Source organism: Dendrobium catenatum, unplaced genomic scaffold (genome assembly GCF_001605985.2).
Source record: "Dendrobium catenatum unplaced genomic scaffold, ASM160598v2 fragScaff_scaffold_334, whole genome shotgun sequence".
NCBI classification, from domain to species: domain Eukaryota; kingdom Viridiplantae; phylum Streptophyta; class Magnoliopsida; order Asparagales; family Orchidaceae; genus Dendrobium; species Dendrobium catenatum.
The window spans coordinates 2,409,097-2,428,363 of NW_021318796.1; the positions used below are offsets into that span (position 1 = coordinate 2,409,097).

At 35.8% G+C, this 19,267-nt stretch overlaps 1 protein-coding gene across 1 annotated transcript in view; it reads left to right on the forward strand.

Moving 5' to 3' along the window:
• Positions 1–7,846: 7,846 nt before the first annotated feature.
• LOC110110735 (protein unc-13 homolog) overlaps positions 7,847–19,267 on the forward strand; it is an 83,751-nt gene continuing 72,330 nt past the window's right edge. The window contains exons 1-11 of the mRNA XM_020842340.2: positions 7,847–8,002; positions 10,259–10,386; positions 10,503–10,678; positions 10,753–10,817; positions 14,024–14,312; positions 14,636–14,702; positions 14,848–15,004; positions 15,570–15,737; positions 15,803–15,913; positions 16,073–16,282; positions 16,402–16,503. Coding sequence (XP_020697999.1) covers positions 10,379–10,386; positions 10,503–10,678; positions 10,753–10,817; positions 14,024–14,312; positions 14,636–14,702; positions 14,848–15,004; positions 15,570–15,737; positions 15,803–15,913; positions 16,073–16,282; positions 16,402–16,503 — 1,353 coding nt within the window. The 5' untranslated portion in view covers positions 7,847–8,002; positions 10,259–10,378. The remainder of the gene's footprint in view (positions 8,003–10,258; positions 10,387–10,502; positions 10,679–10,752; positions 10,818–14,023; positions 14,313–14,635; positions 14,703–14,847; positions 15,005–15,569; positions 15,738–15,802; positions 15,914–16,072; positions 16,283–16,401; positions 16,504–19,267) is intronic.

Below are 19,267 nucleotides of genomic sequence, written 5' to 3' on the forward strand. Positions count from 1 at the left end.
GATCCTGACATGATATTGATACATTGAGTCGTCGTACCGGTTCTCGATTGATTGATTGAATGGATTGTTGCCGTATGGAGTTGGTGTATCGTAGAATAGATTTCTTTGATTTCTATTGACCTGATGATTTCATTGTATAGAGGTTGATTTATTGAGTTGATTCGATTGTTCGATGGATTTCCTTGCTTATAGATAATTGACTGGAAAATGCTTTATCGATTGAGATGATTCCTTTATATTGATGTAATTGATGTTATAGATGGATACGATAAGTAAGACGACTAGATAACCGTATTGATGTTATCAATAGCAATAGATAGAGACTGTAGAGATTTGATTGAGGCATTGATTTTGAGCTTTATAGATTTCTTTATTGATTCGACGGATGATATAGATTTATATTGATTGAATTGATGATATAGACTCGATGAATTGATTAGACGACACGGTTGATTGACCTAATAGTATAGATAGTATAGATTGATAGACACTGCTACATTGATTGGATATTGATTGGAAGCACTTACTGATTTGATTGCTGGGAAATATTGATTTATCGATGTTTTTACCGCTGTATTGATAATCGACTATTGATTTCCGCACTGCATTGACTACTGATTTGATTTCCGCTGTGCAGACTTGATTTCATTGACGATGGATTTCCGCATTGCATTGACTCATTGACCATTGATCGACTTGATTTTTATTGACCTGCATATTGATAGCATTGCCGTGCTTTGATTTCAGTTGTAGGCTTTGGTGACCTGCTGGGCTTTGTAAGCTCATTATATGTGGTTTAAATTTTCAGGTCCGAGCAAGGCAACTGGAATGGAGTTCGATCAGAATGTCAGACGAATCCTTTCACTATTTGATTCTGGGGCATCACACATAAGGGGTCAGAATTCTTTGAGATTCTGTCTGGGTCAGATAAATGCAAATTAAAATGTGGTTTGAACTCTGATTTGAAATGTGATTTATATGATATGAATTTTATTCAGTTCTTCTGTATATGTTATTTGATTTCCATTTGATTATTTATTCTGTATGAATATCTGAAATCTATTTGATTTCTGTTCTGTATGAATATCTGCGTTCTGTCTGATTATATGATTTATGTACAATTATCTGACTTTTTGTATGAGTATTTGAATAAACTATTTTTAAAGCTTATGTGAATTATTTTGGAATGTGAGAATCTGAGAATTTATATCGGCTAGTGTGATCTTGCTGAGCTGTTAGCTCACTATAGTTTTCTTCATGGTTTTCAGGTTCTAGGAACGGGAAGAAAGTTTTGGACTAGCCGTTCGGGATCTGATTTGAAGTCATAGGTATTTTGTACTTTTGATTTTTGTATAATCATGACTATTTTTCTATTATTCTATGTACTTTATGTCAGAAGTCATGTACTGTAATGTATATGATTATTTTGATGAATGAAAGAAATATTTTATGGATGAGCTTTCTGTATTTGAAAGTTTTTAGTATCTTTGTGCCTTTGTGGTTATGTATTGTGAAAGAATATTGGAAGAAAGGCTGAAAACAAAATTCAAAGCTAGATCCTGTGGTTATCCATCGCGACTAACGCGATGGGATCCGTCTCGGTCGGGTTGGGTCGTGACAGAAGGGACATGGAGGAGATTTTGAAGTTTTAGCTTACGATTAGTGTCCGGAAGAGGTAGGATGCCAGTTTTGCTGATACTACCAACATGATTTAAGCCTTATTGCAAAGGGTAAAATATATTATTTAGGCTTTGTTTGGGACATCTTTCTTACTGTTTCTTAAAATAACTTTTTAATATAAAAATTAAAATATTTGTATTAAAAAGATGCTTTAAGAATAAGTAAGAAAGCCATCCCAAACAAAGCCTTAGTTGTTTAAATTGCTCGATATTGCATTTACTTGCTTTGGAATAACCATTAGGACCACTTTTTCAATAATCAAACTCATAATTTGAACTATTGATTTCAGGTTTTGTAGATTGAATAAGATGTAAAAGCTCTATGAAAACTGTTTTCAAGAACAACCTTGCTTATACATGATTTGAAAAACCCTTATGGAAAAGATTCAAACCAACATAAAAAACAAGAATAACTTTGAAAACCTTTAAATGATATGCTATGACACACTTGTGTTTGCTGACAAATGAGGTGCCAAGAAAATATTTCTGGAATTGAAAATAAAAGCTCCTCGAGAATTTTAGTTTTTTTTATAAAAGGAATGAAAGAAACCAGATTGTAAACAAACCTTTGAATACTGAACCAGTAAAATCAGTTTTCCTTACAAGCTATAAAAGTCTGAGCAATACAACTTTGAACCAAAAACCTTAAATGATCTAACAATCAAAGAATTTTTAGTGAAAGCATTCTTTCTCTCCCAAGAAAATGTATTGAAGTGATTCATGAAAGTACTACTAAGTAGGGGTGTCAATATTTGACATGTCCTGAAACTCGACTCGAACCCGACACGAAAATTTCGGGTTCGTGTCAACCTGAACCCAAAACAGGTCGGATTCGGGTTAAAGATTTTGGCCCATTTAAAAAAATGGGTCGAGTTCGGGTTGACAGGGAAACCCGATATTGACCCGTACTGACCCGAAAACGGGAAACCGAGTTAGTTCAACGGTTCGCGGTATGAGACTCTGCATCATCTTGCGTCGTGTCAGCTCATCGGATAGCCGTCTGTGTCTCATTACGTCGTGTCAGCCAGAAAACCAAGCATCTGAGTTACAGCGTCATTTCGTGGTCCCACAGGCGATGGCCACTTTATCTTCGCTACTGTTTGGGAGAGTCCAGGTGTACTCTGCCGCTGGCTCGACCTCGACGTCATGTCTGCCGCTGCCGCTTGCTCTTCCCATTCCGTTCCAACGTCTGTCAAGTTTGTTTCGTCCGCAATTGTCGTCATCCTGAGTTGTCCTCCTATGATTTGTCCCATCAAAATTGATTTAGCAGGTCGCTTTGGGTTGACCCAAACCCGAAGCGGGTCAGGTTTGGGTCTGAAAAACCGACCCGTTTGCAAAAAAATGGGTCAAGTTCGGGTTGACCCGAATAGTGCCGGGCAGTTCCAGGTTCGACTCGAACCAGACCCATGACCCGAAATTGGCACCCAGACTACCAAGAAGAAATTAACATTTTGATGTTGAAAATAGCTCTTTTAGATGCTTTCACGGCAGGATTCGACTGTTGAAGTTCTAGTTTTCTGGATTTTGGAAAATGAGGAAAACCCCTGAAATCAAAATTTCAAGATATCCAATGAACTTTTTCTCAAATGATTTACCTTGAATGATTTGTTTACTTTACTCCCAAGTAATTGTTAAGATGATTGATAGTTAAGCACATCCCCTGCAGCAACTTCTGATTTTCTATAAGATGAAGGAGATTGAGGAAATGCTATGGTCTTCTTTATTTGCTCCCATGATGATTTGCAAAGGCAAAAATATATATAATGGAAAATATAGCACTTGAAAGAGAGATAATATTCTTAAAATCTACTTGGCTTTATTTTTGAAAGCAATTTCGTTTGAATTTAATGACTTAGAATCCTTGTTTGGAAATCTTGTAGCAGTTTGAAAAATATTGAAGGGTGTTTTGGTAGTTCTGAAAAGCTTTGGAGTTGAGAAAGAGCCATTGGAAGACTTCAAGTTCAAAACTTCACTTCAAGCGGGGCAAAATTGATTGTGAAGAGCTGCTGTTATCAGGTAAGGACAAGTACATGTGATGTTGGTGTTCAGGCATAATGTATGGATTTTATCAAGATTATAAAGGTAAATATTTTATGCATTTAGATCTTCATGATTGAATAGTTTGTCATTCTCCAAGCTTCAAACACTCTAACATGCTGAGTAAATTCAAATTTGATGGGGACATCAGATCATGGAAATTATTTCAGAGGCGTGGCCGACGATCTACCGCTACGATCGCACCAATCTATTTTTGATTCATTATTGTATTTGTTTTATTTGTTTGCATTATGTATTTGTTTTATTTGTATTTTTCGTTTTACCTTTACTTAAGGGTATGGTCATATGTAAGCTTGATGGACAACATTGTCTTTTAGTTCTCTTTCATTGTATGATGCTATTTATAAGCCCCTTATATTTATTTTCAAGTTAATGAAGAATTATTACATAAAATTTATGCTATTCTGTTCTTGGGAGAGTTTGAGAGAGTTGAGAGAGGTGAAGCCTATGAGAGGCCCAACAAAGTACACAACAGCCACCCTCGGGTGAGCTATTGGTTTTCTTTACTATCTTCTTTCTTCTCATCCCCCTCCTCTTGCCGACGTCCTACACCAACCCCACTCCTCCTTCTCTTGCCGCCGGCCCACACCATCCCCACTCCTCCTCTTGCCGCCGGCCCACACCAAACCCACTCCTCCTCCTCTTGCTGCCGGTCTACACCAACCCCACTTCTCGTCCTCTTGCCGCCGACCCACACCAACCCCTCCCCTCCTCCTCCCTCCACGTGGCCGAGAGTCCCATACCCAACCCCGTAGCCGCTGGCCTCCTCCTTTCCCAAGCCATCGACCTCTATCACCCCCACTTTCCTTATTTAACCAACCCTAATTTAGAAGGGAATTGAATTTAATTTCCAATGGAATTTAAATTTCAAATTCCTTCCTAATGGATGAACCTATTTTTGGAAAGGGGTGACAATCAAATAAATTGATCAAATCTAAATTAATTGATTAATTAAAGCTCTAGGTCCAAATACATTGAACCTAGACATATTTCCCCTTACTCTCTCTTGGCCAAATTCCCCTTGTACCCACCTACTTAAATTCCTTCCAAAAGGAAGCCTCTCCCATTGGAATTAATTCAAACTCTTTCCCTCTCTCCTTCGTGCTGCCCCTCTCTCTCCAATCCTTCATTAATCCTCCCAAAATCAAGAAGATTAATTAAGGAAATGCTTGTGTAATTTCCCTCTATCCATCATCTTTACAATATGAACCATATTTTCCCCCACTTCCCTCTCTAATCAAGCCGTCCATAACCCTAACCCGAACTCCACCAAAATCTGAACATAAACTCTCCCTAGCCTCCTACCTTGGCCGACCACCCACCCATCCCTTTTTCTTCTTGGATTCCTTGGAGAAACTTAATTCCCATAAAGAGAATTCTCAAGGACAACAAAGAGCGTCATCCATAATACTTCAACGCCACGTACCTTATGCATGGCCGATTCTGAATGCGACTCCGGCTTCATCTACAACCAGGGGCGGATCCCCATTGAGTTGAGGGGGGGCAAATGCCCCCCCTTAAAAAAACTTTTTGCCCTCATTTAATCAATCCTAAGCATCTTTGCCCATCCCCACAAAAAAAATTTTTTTTTGCCCACCCTGAAAAAAGAAGTTGGATCCGCCCCTGTCTACAACAAACAAGGCTTACTTCAACGCCACGTACCTTATGCATGACCAATTCTGAATGCGACTCCGGCTTCATCTACAACAAACAAGGCTTTGTCAACATCCTTCGATTACCCTTCATTCATCGTTAATCCGGAGGTAGATAATTCCATCGATGAATACTTGGAGCGCATTATATTCACTCTTTCGGAAGCCATCGTATAACAACTTTCCATCGTTCAGTGGCCGATCACCGCCCCGCCAAAACAAGGATGAACTCTTCCCCCTCCTCATTTTCCCTCATGTTCTCCTTTGATTATGGTCGTATATCAAGCATAAAGAATGTTGCAAAGCTCTATGCCAAAGTTTTGTAAACATAGGGAATGAGTGATGGACTTCTATGTATCTAATCTCGTTATTAATCTAGGAATGTTATTAGAAATCCTCTATATTTGCTTATGTTGAATTTTATAATTATTTTGTGATCCAAACTATTATTGTGTGACTTTGTCTAAACTAAGGCACCCCTTTCTTATTTTCCATTTCATTAAGTGGCTAATGTTTTAATTTTTTTATTGCTCTTACTTGAAAGCATGCAAATTCTTATTCCCATCATTTAAATCATTCATAGTTCTACATCATCTGGTATCAGAGCATGGCTGCATATTTGATGCCTATCAGGAAAACTTTTTTTACATGTTTAACATCTAAATTGCATCAACCACATTTGTCATTTGTTTGTTTGCATGTTGCTTTCGTTCACTTTTGCCTAGTTTTGAGTTGCTCTAGACATTAGGATGGACCCCAAACAACTTCACTGGACTCTAGATTTGTTGGTAGGTCAAATGAACACCGTTAGTCAACAACTCAAGGAAAACTAAGTTGACATAGCTGAACTCCGTAGAATTACAACTGATCGATTTGATACCCTAGATCGAGGTAGGAACCACCATACTCCTTATACTATGTATAGACCTTCTTTCATGTATGAGGATGATTCCGGATGAGGGACCACCTCATGCCCCTTATCGAGCTCCCCACTATAGACATGATCATAACCTTGACTCGGATATTCCACTGATGAAAAATATTAAGGTCGATGCCCCAACCTTTGATGGTACCCTCAATCATCAGTTCTTTTCTGGATTGGAATAGGGGTATGGATAGTGTCTTTAAGTAGTACAACATCTCCGAGGCTAGAAAAGTCCAATTGCTGAAATGAAACTCATTGGTAGGGCTAGTTAATTTTAGTCGTCAATGAAGCATGAGCTCAAGCAGAATTACTTGCCTCCCTCGTACTTCCCCAGGCTCTTGGATAGGTGGAATAGATTGACTCAAGGCAACAAACTGGTCAAGGATTACATCACATCTTTTGATGATTATCTGATTCGTTACAAAGGGAAGATCTATACTACCCCCGCATAAATTATGTCCATGTTTCATAAAATTTTTTGATGATATATCAATATTATACTCTTCTTAAAATTAAAATAGACTCTTCCTTATAAAATTTTGTTATCATAGATTATATTGCTTTGCAAAAACTATATATTAATTTATTTATTCTTAGATTTTGTTAAGGAGGATTTATAAATATATTAGTAAAATAAGAATCATACAAACTCTGATTTCAACAAACTTATAGTCGAATTGAATATCTTGAAGAGACGAACACAACAACACTAAATTCAGTCAATTCGAGCCCAACTGAGTCAAAATCAAATGTCTAAGACATATTTGAAGGGTTCAAAATATTAATTGGATAACCAAATGATCGATGATTCCAATGAGCCTAAGATCGTTTAATTTGACTTCATTAAGACACTTAAATGCTTGATCAACGATCTATGATTAAGGGAGTCAATATCAGCCATCTATTCTAACACTCCAATCTTGCCAATCTCTTCTCTATTTACAAGCAATGCACTCTAAAAAAATTATAAATATGACCCCATTCTTCACATAAAGGGAGGAAGAAGAGGGAGGGAAGAAGGTAGGAGGAAGAGAAGAATATTTGAAGAGCTATATTGCCGTCAACCACAACCAACATTTTTCTCCACCAACGACGTTCTTCTCCATCGCTGATGTTATTCTCCACCGTTGATGTTCTTCACCACCACCGAATTTCTTCCAATACATCGGTTCTTTCCAAACAGTAGAATTTTTTCTCCTCCGCCAACGCTCTTCTTGACCGCCGTTGGAGTTCTCCTCAGTCACCATCAAAGTTCTTCTTGATCATCACAAGACTTTTACAACAAGTCTGAAGATTTATAGAACTTTTCCATACATTATATTATCCCCAACTTTGAATTACAGGACATTGACTTTGGTAATATATCTAAATTTTAGTGAAATCATTTCAATTGATCAAGTCCCATAATTTTCCCGATTTTTCATTTAAAAATCATAATATTTTTTCTTTGGTATATTTGTGTGCTGAAATTTCGTGCTTTACTAAGTAGGTATATATATATCATCATCGAATTGAAATTAATTAAATGGTAACTCAACTTTCCTAATTTATTTTCATCTTCCTCCCGGCTCCCCTCTCTCCTCTGTCTCTTAAGCTGCACACGAGATCGCCCTCGATGCAGAACTCTCCCAGCTCACGAGATCGGCTCTAGATGCGGAAAACTCTTCCTGCTCACGAGGCCGAAGAAGGTAGATTTTTCTCTTCTCTCTCTCTTGCTTGGCGCCTGTCGGCAGTCACTCGCATGATTCGCATTTTTGTTATGCATCCTGTGGTATCCGGAAGGGTTAAAAAGCTTTATCCTTTGTGCAAGTCCTCTAACACGATAGTGCCTGGCATACCACTTGGACATTTGCACGCACTGTTTGTTTTATATGTTTTTTTCCACAAAACTTACTAGAAGGTTATTATTCAGTGGAATTGAAAATATTTTCTGATGTTTTATTTCTTTGGATGTTTTTGTTTCCTCCTTTCTCATCTTTGTATTTGTCTAATTTGCTTTTGCATACTGAAGAATAGATACTTGCTATACCTTCCTCGCGTATCTGTAAATCCTATAAGCCGCTGAACTCCAGGATTTAATAAATCCAAATTTAGTGGAAAAGAGGAAAAATACCATGAAGTGAATATTACATTTTCCATGAGATTTAAATTAGCATTTTTGGGCGTTTGGCATGATTTAGCTCAAGTATTGCATCCAAACAGCTCCTTAGCATTTGCTCAAATCACTCAACATAACAAAGGGTTAATAATGCTTATATTCAAGTCATTAAGGATATGTATGCAGGAGCTGTTACTTGTGTTCAAACACAAGGTGGTTTGACTAAGTATTTTCCTATTTCAGTTGGTTTACATCATTGACCAGCCTTAAGCCCATATATTTTTGCTTTAGTCATGAATGTTGTCACTAGACATTTGCAAGATGTTGTACCCTACGGTATACTTTTTGCTGATGATATTATTTTTGTTGATAAGACTAGAGAGGGAGTTGAAGGTAAACTTGAATTATGAAGGTCAACCTTAGAGTTTAAAGGCTTTCGTTTGAGTAGATCTAAAATTGAATATATGGAGTATAATTTTAGTAATAATAGATCTAGTGGGGGATTGTGACTTCGAGTGATGAAGTCATTAATGAGAGTACACATTTTAAATATATTGGGTCTATTGTTCAGAGTGATGGTAAAATAAATGGGGATATTATTAGTAGAATTCAAGTTGGATGGTTGAAGTGGAGGAATGCTTCGGGTTTGCTGTGTGATAGAAAAGTCCCTTTCAAACTTAAGGGAAAATTCTATAAGATGGTAGTGAGACCTGCAATGCTTTATGGTGCAGAATATTGACCATTAAAAGAGAAGCATAATATTAAGTTAAGTGTTGCAGAGATGGGGATGCTTAGGTGGATGAGTGGCTTTACTCTAGAGACAAGATATGAAATGAGCATATACATGAAATGTTGGAGTAGCTCTAGTGGAAGATACAATTAGAGAGAGTCGCCTTAGATGGTTTGGTCACATAAAGTTGAGGCCTTCCGATGACTTGACCTGGTTAGGAAAAGTAAATGTATTAGATTTGACTTATGTTAAGAAAGGTAGAGGTAGACCTAAAAAGATTTGGTTAGAAAATATTTGAAATGACATTTCTTTATTAGATTTAGACGAGAATTTGACTTTTAACAGGACACAATGAAGAAAAAAGATTAATGTAACCATCCCCACATAGTGGGATAAAAGCTTCTTCTTGTTGTATATTTTCATTTTTTTTAATTTGACTTTCTTTTCTTTTTGATTAATTATTGAATATAGATGATGTTGACACTCTCCATTGCTGACTTATATTAAGAAAGTCAGCTTGAATGTTTTATAGATGGCTCAAAATTGAGTCATTCATATTCGAGCTAACTTGATGTTTATAGTGAATTGATTTTAAGTTGAATTTGAATTAAGCTTGATTGTATGCTGTAAGCTTGAGCCGAGGTTGAATTTCCTAAATTCTAACTCATTGGCACCCCATATTGTTAGTTAGGAAACTTAACATATTAGTTGTATTAGAATTTGTTTTTGTAAGGTAACTTTATACATATTTATGATAGAAATAACATAGAAAATGGGAATACCCATAAGTTTCCTTGAAGATGCATAATGCAGTCATGCGTTAGTTGAATGCTAGTTAAAAACTCAAACAAAACAACCGTGCTTTTAGCATGAGATGTATAGTATTATCCTACTTTTTTTAGCTTTAATAACCCTCCATGTCAATATTGCAAGAAATAGTTTCGACGCTTGAAGGCTAGCATTATCATTTAATGGGTAAATCTGAAATCCATGTATCATTTTAGCACATTACTGTGGTAGTGGCAACAAATTCTGTTTATCATATTGATTAGTTGTTTTATTTTTTTGAAAAATGTCATAGTTGGTGATGGGAACTTTATTGTTTCTTTTTCTTAGTGAAATTCAATGAAAACGTGCAATGGAGAGTCACCCTGCATTGATTTTTTTGTAAGTTGGATATTCTTTGGCACTTGGAGTAGCATTTGAAATAGACCTGTGCTGAAACTTGCGACATCTATGGAAGAGTATGCTTCTTATTTCCATTACTTGACTGATTACTTCTTTTTTTTCCTGAAAACTACAGATTTATGTCTTCAGTTGGTACTTTATTTAACCTTGTTATCTATCTTCTTTATTTCAGAGAGAACTTGTTTGATCGTCTTCAACGCTATCGTCGTGATCGTCATGTGCTTCTAAATTTCGTTCTTTCTGGTAGTTTGATTAAGAAAGTTGTATTGCCACCTGGTGCTGTATCATTGGAGGATGTTGATATAGATCAAGTTAGTGTTGATTATGCTATAAACTGTGTCAGAAAGGGTAATGAATTCTCATTTCAAAAATCTTGCTAAATAAATTTTAGTGAAATATTTTGATGATTCTTTGGTGCGTAGGCGAAGTGCTTGATCTTGCCGAGGCCATTAGACTCTACCATGACAGCCTTGACTTCCCATCAACAGTAAGCTTAAACGTACTTTTATTTTTTTATGGTTGTGTGATGTATTTAATTGCATTGCATGGAAGTCATGCAGTTTAATAAAAAAAAATTATAAATGCTTGGGCTTTGATTTTTCAACTATTGTTAAACTTAGAAATGACTGGATTACTCAAATTACTATTTTTAGTTTGTTTTTTCTTGTATAAAGATACAGTCGCTCTAGAGGAAAATCTATTATGTTGCTGCATCTAATAGGAACCTCTGGCATTTTAGGCTAGCATTTGATTCAACTTCTATTTTTGTGTAGCCTATTATCTTTGCATTGATACCACAATTTTGCATACACTTCTGAATCTTGTTGCCTGCATGCATTTTAAATTTCTTACCAACTTCACTTACAGCTTTAAGGTGTACATAAGCTCATATGTTATATCTATTAAAGTATATTTGGCTATTTTTTTTTGAATTGTAACCAAGGTTGTGAAAATTAGACCGGACAACGAACCGGAAGAAGCAGAGGTTCACGGTTCGACCGGTCGAATTGAGGTCGAACCGAATGACATAATAAATAATAATAATATTAAAAATTAATTAAAGTAGCTTCACCTCCGCAGCCATTTAATTTCCTATAATTCTTATGGATTTCATTGAAACTTATTTCCTTCATAGTAAATTCTGTTTTCATATCGAACTAATCAAAACACCTAAATGTTTCTAAAATAATCCCTTGCATTTTTTATAAGCTGTTTGAATTTAAGAAACAGTTTTGTATCTAACCAATAACACATAACATAAATGTGATATCAATTAAGTCTATAAAACATAAACAAATATTTTATAAATAACTTAAGCAAGATTTATAACTAACCTAATAAATGGAGAGTAACTGTAATATCAACACCACCACCAAACGACGCACTTTGTGGCTCCAATTTCCCACACTAAGTGGTCTAACTATACTGCGGCTCCCCGTTCCCGCACAAGATGACCAAACGACATTGTATTGGGGAAGGATTGCATACCTATTGTTGAGCTTCTACTTTGCGTTGGGCGTTGAGGAATGTTTACCATTTTCAGTTCTCTTTCTCTAGCATGTGAAACTGTTAAAATTGAAATGAACAAAAGAAATTGAATATTAATTAAATGTTATGTATTACAAGTAAAATATAGTGAAGCATAATAATCAAATTGCATTTATACTATAATTTTTTTTGAAAAGAATCTCGCACTAAGAGTTATAGTAAAGTAAATCATGATTAGCATCATGGACTGGTTCAACATAATCAGTTCTGAAAAGTAATCAAAATAATCAGGCAATTGAATTGGCCTAATAAAATTAGAAACACATATTCATTAAATAAAGACAAAACAAACAATGGTTAATAGCTTTAAATAAATCAAGTACAATGCAAGGAGTCATGCTTTCCTGATAAATCATTTCTTAGATGAATCACAAATTAGATAATCCAGTAAGCCAATAGCTTGATAGGTTCTCGAGTTATAGTAACTCAATTTTATGACTACTAAAACAAAGTTAATGCCATTACTTTTTTTTTTTCAAATTGCATTAGATGCTTGGCTTAAATGAGAACCAACAATTATCAAATATAAAAGAGGAATATTGTTAAAAATAAGCTTAGGTAACTTCGCACTTTCAAATGAACAAATCTTTGGCTATTCAAAGAATACTATATTATATTAAAGTGATGAGCAAAAAAATTATAGAGAGGAAAAGCAGTTAGGCATTCAAATATTACAACATCTAAAATCCATGCATTCTGAAGAGCATATATATCCAAAAAGAATGCTAAATACGTTATTGTATTATCAATTTAAGAATTGGTTTAAAAACATTATTAAGGAAACTTCATAGTTGATATTATTAACAATAGTAAATTTTTCAAATTCTGATTATGAATGTAATGTAAATCACATAATATGATTCGAATCATACTATTGAGTAACTCGACAATTATAATATTAAAAAATGTATTGTTTAGGTAATGGATTAACTTGATTATTTTTTGATGGAGCTCACAAGTGATCTTATAAGTACCCAATTGCTCAATTGAGAATAAAAACAAATCTCACTGATTCAATGAACTGTGCTTGAATGCAAATAATATTTCTAGCAAATCTTATCAAACAATGAATAAAACAAACACAAATTCACACTGAAATGCACTAAAAATAGTCAATTACTTGGTTTTTGTGTGCCTACTGCTTATTGTCGAGGATGAAATGTCCGAGTTCCAACTTCAACAGCAAGAGTCCGAGGCAGAGTAGAGATTGCGAGGAGTACGAGTAATGAAGTGCGAGTCTCACACGGCTAGCGACCAACCGTGCCAAACCGAAAAGGTGAAAACTCACAAACAAAGAGTTGGGAGCAACTCACATGAGAGACGAAACTCTAGAACAAAATGTCGAAACTTGCGGGCCTACGACTGGGAGAGAAGAGGACGGAGAAGAAACTTTTGGAACGAGTGAACGAAAGCATGTGGCTGGGAGAGAAAAAGGGATCACATTTTTCTTCTTGGGCTTGCTCGAATTCAATTAGTGAAGCCGGGCTGCGTTTTCAGCCCTTAGATGTGCGATTAGTGGCTCGAAATGACAGATGTTTGAACCGGGTAGTTATCTATGCGGGCGGTCTGTCGGTTACCCAGTTCAGCCGCAGTTTTAGCTAGATTTTTATCTGGTTTGATTGCAAACCAATTCTTACTATTGGATCGGATCACTCGTCGGACCAGTCCTTGGTCCAATTGGTTGAACCGACTAGTCCGATCCGACTTTTAAAACCTTGATTGTAACTGTATAGTGGATGTTCTCAGTTTGTAGAGCCATTTTGAACATTATTTTGATTGTAGTTTGCTCTAATTTGTGGATTCCTTGTTTGCTCTCCACCATGGAATTTTGTACCATGAACTTACTTGCAATCAAATTGTCATAAGCACATTATTAGAAACTATTTGTAAAGGTTTATTGTTAAAAAGAAATCAGCCTTAGATTATAATTGTTCTAGTGCTTTATCAATGTTGAAATAAATATTGAAGTTGAAATTTTCAGTGTGAAACCTTTGTAGGAGGAGCTACATGTTTTTGTGAAGCATTCATCAAGTAACACATTCACACGTATATGTGCATTATCATGTTTCTAATCTCATGTTTATTGGAATTGACTAGTGATTGTTATTTCACTGCTTATTGAATTTATTTTCATTGTCTTATTAGAGTAACTTGGGATCCATGGAAGAATTCTTTCTGATTACAAACCCCGAGTCTTCTGGCTCTGCACCTTCACGGGCTCCACCATCTATTCCTGTTCCCATATCTCCTCCAATTTTGAATAATTTAGCAAAATCAGAATCTTTTCATTCTCAACATGAGGAAGAAGAGTTGACTGTTGATGACATTGATGACTTTGAGGATGATGATGATGATATTGATAATGCGATAAGCTCAAGACGGCAGTCAAAAGATTTTAGTGACCTAATGTTGGGCTTGCCTTCTTTTTCAACTGGTAAATATATTGCTTATTTCTTGTGAAATTTTTTGTTTATTCGATGAATTTGCTTAAAGTTACTTTAATTCTTTGAAACGTGGATACTGGCCACTAAAATCTGTGTGGCAAATAGATGAATTTATTCCTCCTAAGTTTAACGAGTATAAGAGCGCTTTTAACCCATATAATTTGTTGTAATAATTTATATCGTTACTCATGTTAAATGGATTAATTTCTTCCTTAGCCCACTTGAAGTTCTTCAACTTGACAATTTTCTGCTGCTTCAAACACCAGATAAAAATGGCACAGGAACGTTGTTCTCATATGTAACTTGGTTTCAGGGATGACGGATGATGATCTTCGTGAAAGTGCTTATGAAATTCTTGTAGCTTGTGCTGGTGCTGCAGGGTACCTTTTTTAATCTTTGATAGCGCTTACTGATAGCGCTTAATGATACGCGCTTTTCTAATTATTCTTGGAAAACATGCATGTATTATGCATTCTATTATTTGTTTTTCTCCCATATGATTGTTTTTGGATTCTGCTCATGCAGTGGTCTGATAGTGCCTTATAATGAAAAGAAGAAAGAATCAAAGAGAACAAGATTGATGAGGAAGCTTGCTCGCAGTAAGAATGACAATATTGCTTCCCATTCACGGCAAGCTCATGGGTTGGTTGGTCTGCTGGAAGTAATGCGAGCTCAGCTTGAGGAATGTTTCTTTCCTTTTTCCATCCTGTTCTTGTATTTATAGCTGAATAGTTTTTGAACTCCTGGGTATCACAAATGAATTAAAGGCCAACTGCTTTCTGCATTTGGGCAATATGCATTCCAATAGCCGTTATCATCATCACAATCCTTATTTGTTCAATATTTGTTAAAGCTTAGAGAATTGCATGAAATGTTTGATAAGATTGATGATGCTTAGAAACAGTCTTTTAACTTAATATCAAGTGTCTATCATATTTTTGCCAAGGTTGTGCTTGGAATTAGAGCCATTGATATATGAAGTTATGAACATTATGTATTCAAGTTCAATATCTCCTGTTCCCTTTTAAACACTTATGTGGCAATGATTAATTTTGCAATCATGAACTAAGATGACCACAGAACATGAAATACTGAGCTTTTTAGGTAGATGAGTGTAAAAAGCCATGCCCCAACTTGGTGCAGTTTTTTTTTGTAATTATCCTGCTAAAAGTTGAATAATCTGAATTGGTGCAGTTTCTTTTATTATTTTAAATGCCAAAATTGATTTCTGAGTTATTTTTGGACAGATTTCAGAGTCAATGGACATCAGAACAAGGCAGGGGTTGCTTAATGCTCTTGTAGGAAAAATTGGTAAAAGAATGGATAACTTTTTGATCCCAGTGGAACTGCTGTGTTGTGTTTCAAGAACAGAATTCTCTGATAAGAAAGCCTATCTTCGCTGGCAAAAGCGACAGGTAGTACAACATCCTTTTTTGGCTATTATGAATGGAATTTTGTTTATACGGGTTTTATCTTTCAGTTAAATATGTTGGAAGAAGGCCTCATAAATCACCCTGTGGTGGGATTTGGGGAATTAGGACGCAAAGTAAATGAATTACGGATTCTTCTCAGAAAGATTGAGGAGTCTGAGGTATGTATTTCAAATAGTTGAAATGCAGTTCAAGTTCCTTGCATTCTTTTCTTTTACTTTCCCAGTAAACGGGCCATTGTAAGCTTTGTAGTAGTCATGATGCAGCATGCTATACATGCTACAGTTTATAATTATTATACTTGTGAATGTGTTTGCTAGTCTCTTCCACCATCAGCTGCTGAAATTCAACGCACAGAATTCCTTCGGTCGTTAAGGGACATTTCTACTGCACTTGCGGAGAGGCCTGCTCGTGGTGATTTGGTTGGCCAAGTCTGCCACTGGGTGGATGGTTATCCGCTTAATGTGAGACTTTATGAGAAAATGCTCTGCAGTGTTTTTGATGTCTTAGACGAAGGAAAGTTTACAGAGGTTATATTTCTTTATTTTTAAATTTTGATTACAAATGTACAAAGTTTCTGAATTGGCATTAGCTGTGGTTATGTGTTCTCTGCCACATATTGCTCTTTAAAATTGCATTACAATTTTAGGAAGTTGAAGAAATCCTTGAGCTTCTGAGGTCAACTTGGCGAATTTTAGGGATTACAGAGACAATTCATAACACATGCTATGCCTGGGTATTATTTCGGCAGGTAAATAAAGTTACAGCATTGTTGCAATTACTGGATAATCTTTGCTTAGATTATCTATTCTTGACATTAAAAATTACAATTCTAATCCCTATTAGATTCTCCTATGGATACTCATGCGATCAAACTCAATTAGGTTCTGTGTGAAACTTATATATTGCTCTACAAAATTAAATTGCTAAAAATACTTACAAGAGATGTGAGACTTATATATTGCTCTACAAAATTAAATTTAGACTGTTATTCAGTTTCCTAAACCTCACCTGTTGCAGTAGTAGTTTTTGCCTCTTTTCTTTCTCTTTGCTAATGTGAAAGTATTACTTCTCTGGATTTGAACATTGTGGCTGGCAATAATGCACAAATTGTTACCTTGCTTAATGAATGCCTAAAAAATGGCTTATTTCAAGCCATCTTAATATACGACTGTATGCAAAACCTATGGTCTCTCCTGTTATATATATACATATCATGGACTCTAAAAGATCCCCACTTAGGTTTGATATTTTCATGATGCAAATTAGATAATAGATAAAGAAATATTTAAAGATATTGTTTTCATAGATGACTTTATATTTCTAGTTTGATGCTTCCCATGGGGAAAAATCCTCATGCTTAATTACCTATTGATAACTAGAATAAACTTTTGATCAAGACTCGTTTATAGGATCTATGAGCGTTGTTTGTTTGGGTTGACCAACAACAACTTGAATTGAGGAGAGAAATATACATTGATACTGGCTAAGACATGATGATTGGAAAATGAAGAAAAAGTTTGATCAAGATATTATGATTTCATCATTCGAGTCATGAATCACAACCTACTTAATTAGAGGAGTTAGGTTACACAACCTATTTCTAATGATCATTATCAACAATCATGAGTTATGTTGCCCATGTGGATTATGTAGGCCTCTTGTTAAGCTTCCTTAAGAGGCCAATTGTTGACCTTGGTTAATTGAAGGCTTCATGTCTTATCAAGTGCATCTTATTGCTCAAACTTATAAATTTTGTCATTGGGGAAAATTCAGGCTCGGACATTTTTATGATTATCATGGTTATGGGATACACTTTAAGCATGACCATGTGATGATGGGAGATTGACGCTTCCTTATTGTTATGATATTTTTGAGTGTGATCTTATGAATACAAATGATTGACACTATCTCATTGTGAGTTTTGGTCAAATTTGAATTTATTACCTTTGACAAATTGGTTTGAAGGGTGGATATATGGCTACGCTTAGCACATAGTGATCGATTATTGGTTAAGCTTTTGGGATTTTTTTGAGGGGATTAAATTTAGATTGTTGAGACTTGAATTTTGGTTCTAAGCTCCCTCATTTGAAGTTTTCTTTGCTTGTGCCTTTCATCGACAAGTGATTCATGCTAATGATCAAGATTTATTCATGGATTTAGGGAGTGGTGATGATGACAACGATCTTTTATGACGATTGCTTCAATCATAAGAGAAATAGATTCTTTGGAGATTTGTTATTATTTTTGTGATGAGGATTCATATTGATTATACTTTTAATAATCATACCCATCATCAATAATTAACAACATTTTTCTTTAAGTACCAGTATGCACCTCAGTGCCTGCAAGAAAAGAATTGTGTATTTCAAAGCAGGTACCCCCGAAGACCCATATATGCCTTTCTTGGCATGGTGAGATTAACCACGACCGCGATGTCGTTTGATACCCACCATTCACAGTTTTCTTAGTGTGATGGGAATGCCCAGCTCCCCAAATTTCCCCCAAACAGGGGAGACGTTGGGATGCTGCCGAAATTTTAACTAACAGAAGACCTGTATCTAAACAAATACGCAGGAGACTTGTATGAATAATAGGGGACCATACTTGAACTGGACAACAGAGAACAGAACCCTAAACATTAAAATGCACAATAAAATCAAATGCAAATGATAAATGACAATTTAATGAGTTCAAACAAGTACAAAGCAACAAACAGGGACTCGTGGCGAGAGACCTTCAAATATGAATAACTTGCAAGCAACCTTAATCAACTGTGAAATGCATGGACACCTACATGCAATAATGGGAGGCTTGTTGAGCGAACAACCATTAACATGTAGTTGAAGTGGTGACACCTGCAATTAATGGTGGATGCCTATCATGCATATAGTAGACCAAATGAAGACGACAGCAAGCAACAAACACTGAATGCAGCAATGCCTTGTAATCAACATTAATAACTTGCACGTAACTAATGTTACTGCAGACAAGTATGTTTGGCTATCTATGAATGATGATAGTAGACATTCTGCAAGTATAATGCTTTTCTTGCAAGCATTACAATAGAAGTACAAGGAACTTATGAAGTGATAGTTTGTATGCAAGCAAGTATCAAGGATCTGCTGCAAGCATGAACACTCGCAAGCAACCATAGGAAGCCCGTCAAGCTACAGTAGTCCAGCTACGGGTGACGACAAATAATGTGTAGTAGATGCCAGATCACCCTTGCAATCACCTACCATTCAGCGCCAGACAATGACACTTATATCTTGCAAGCAAAGGTGGTTGACTTGCAATAGATGTAAGCATCTACGAGTTACTATAGGGGACCTATCACACACACCAAATGCTACCAACGAGCATATATAGAAGAGTTATAATGCAAGTACTTACAAACAGTGTTGGAGAACCTACAATGTACGCAACATCTTGCCAGCAAAAGTGGTGAGTGATTTGTAGTATCACTTGCGAAGAATAACAGATGACCCATCTGAAAAAGATGGAGTTGAAGC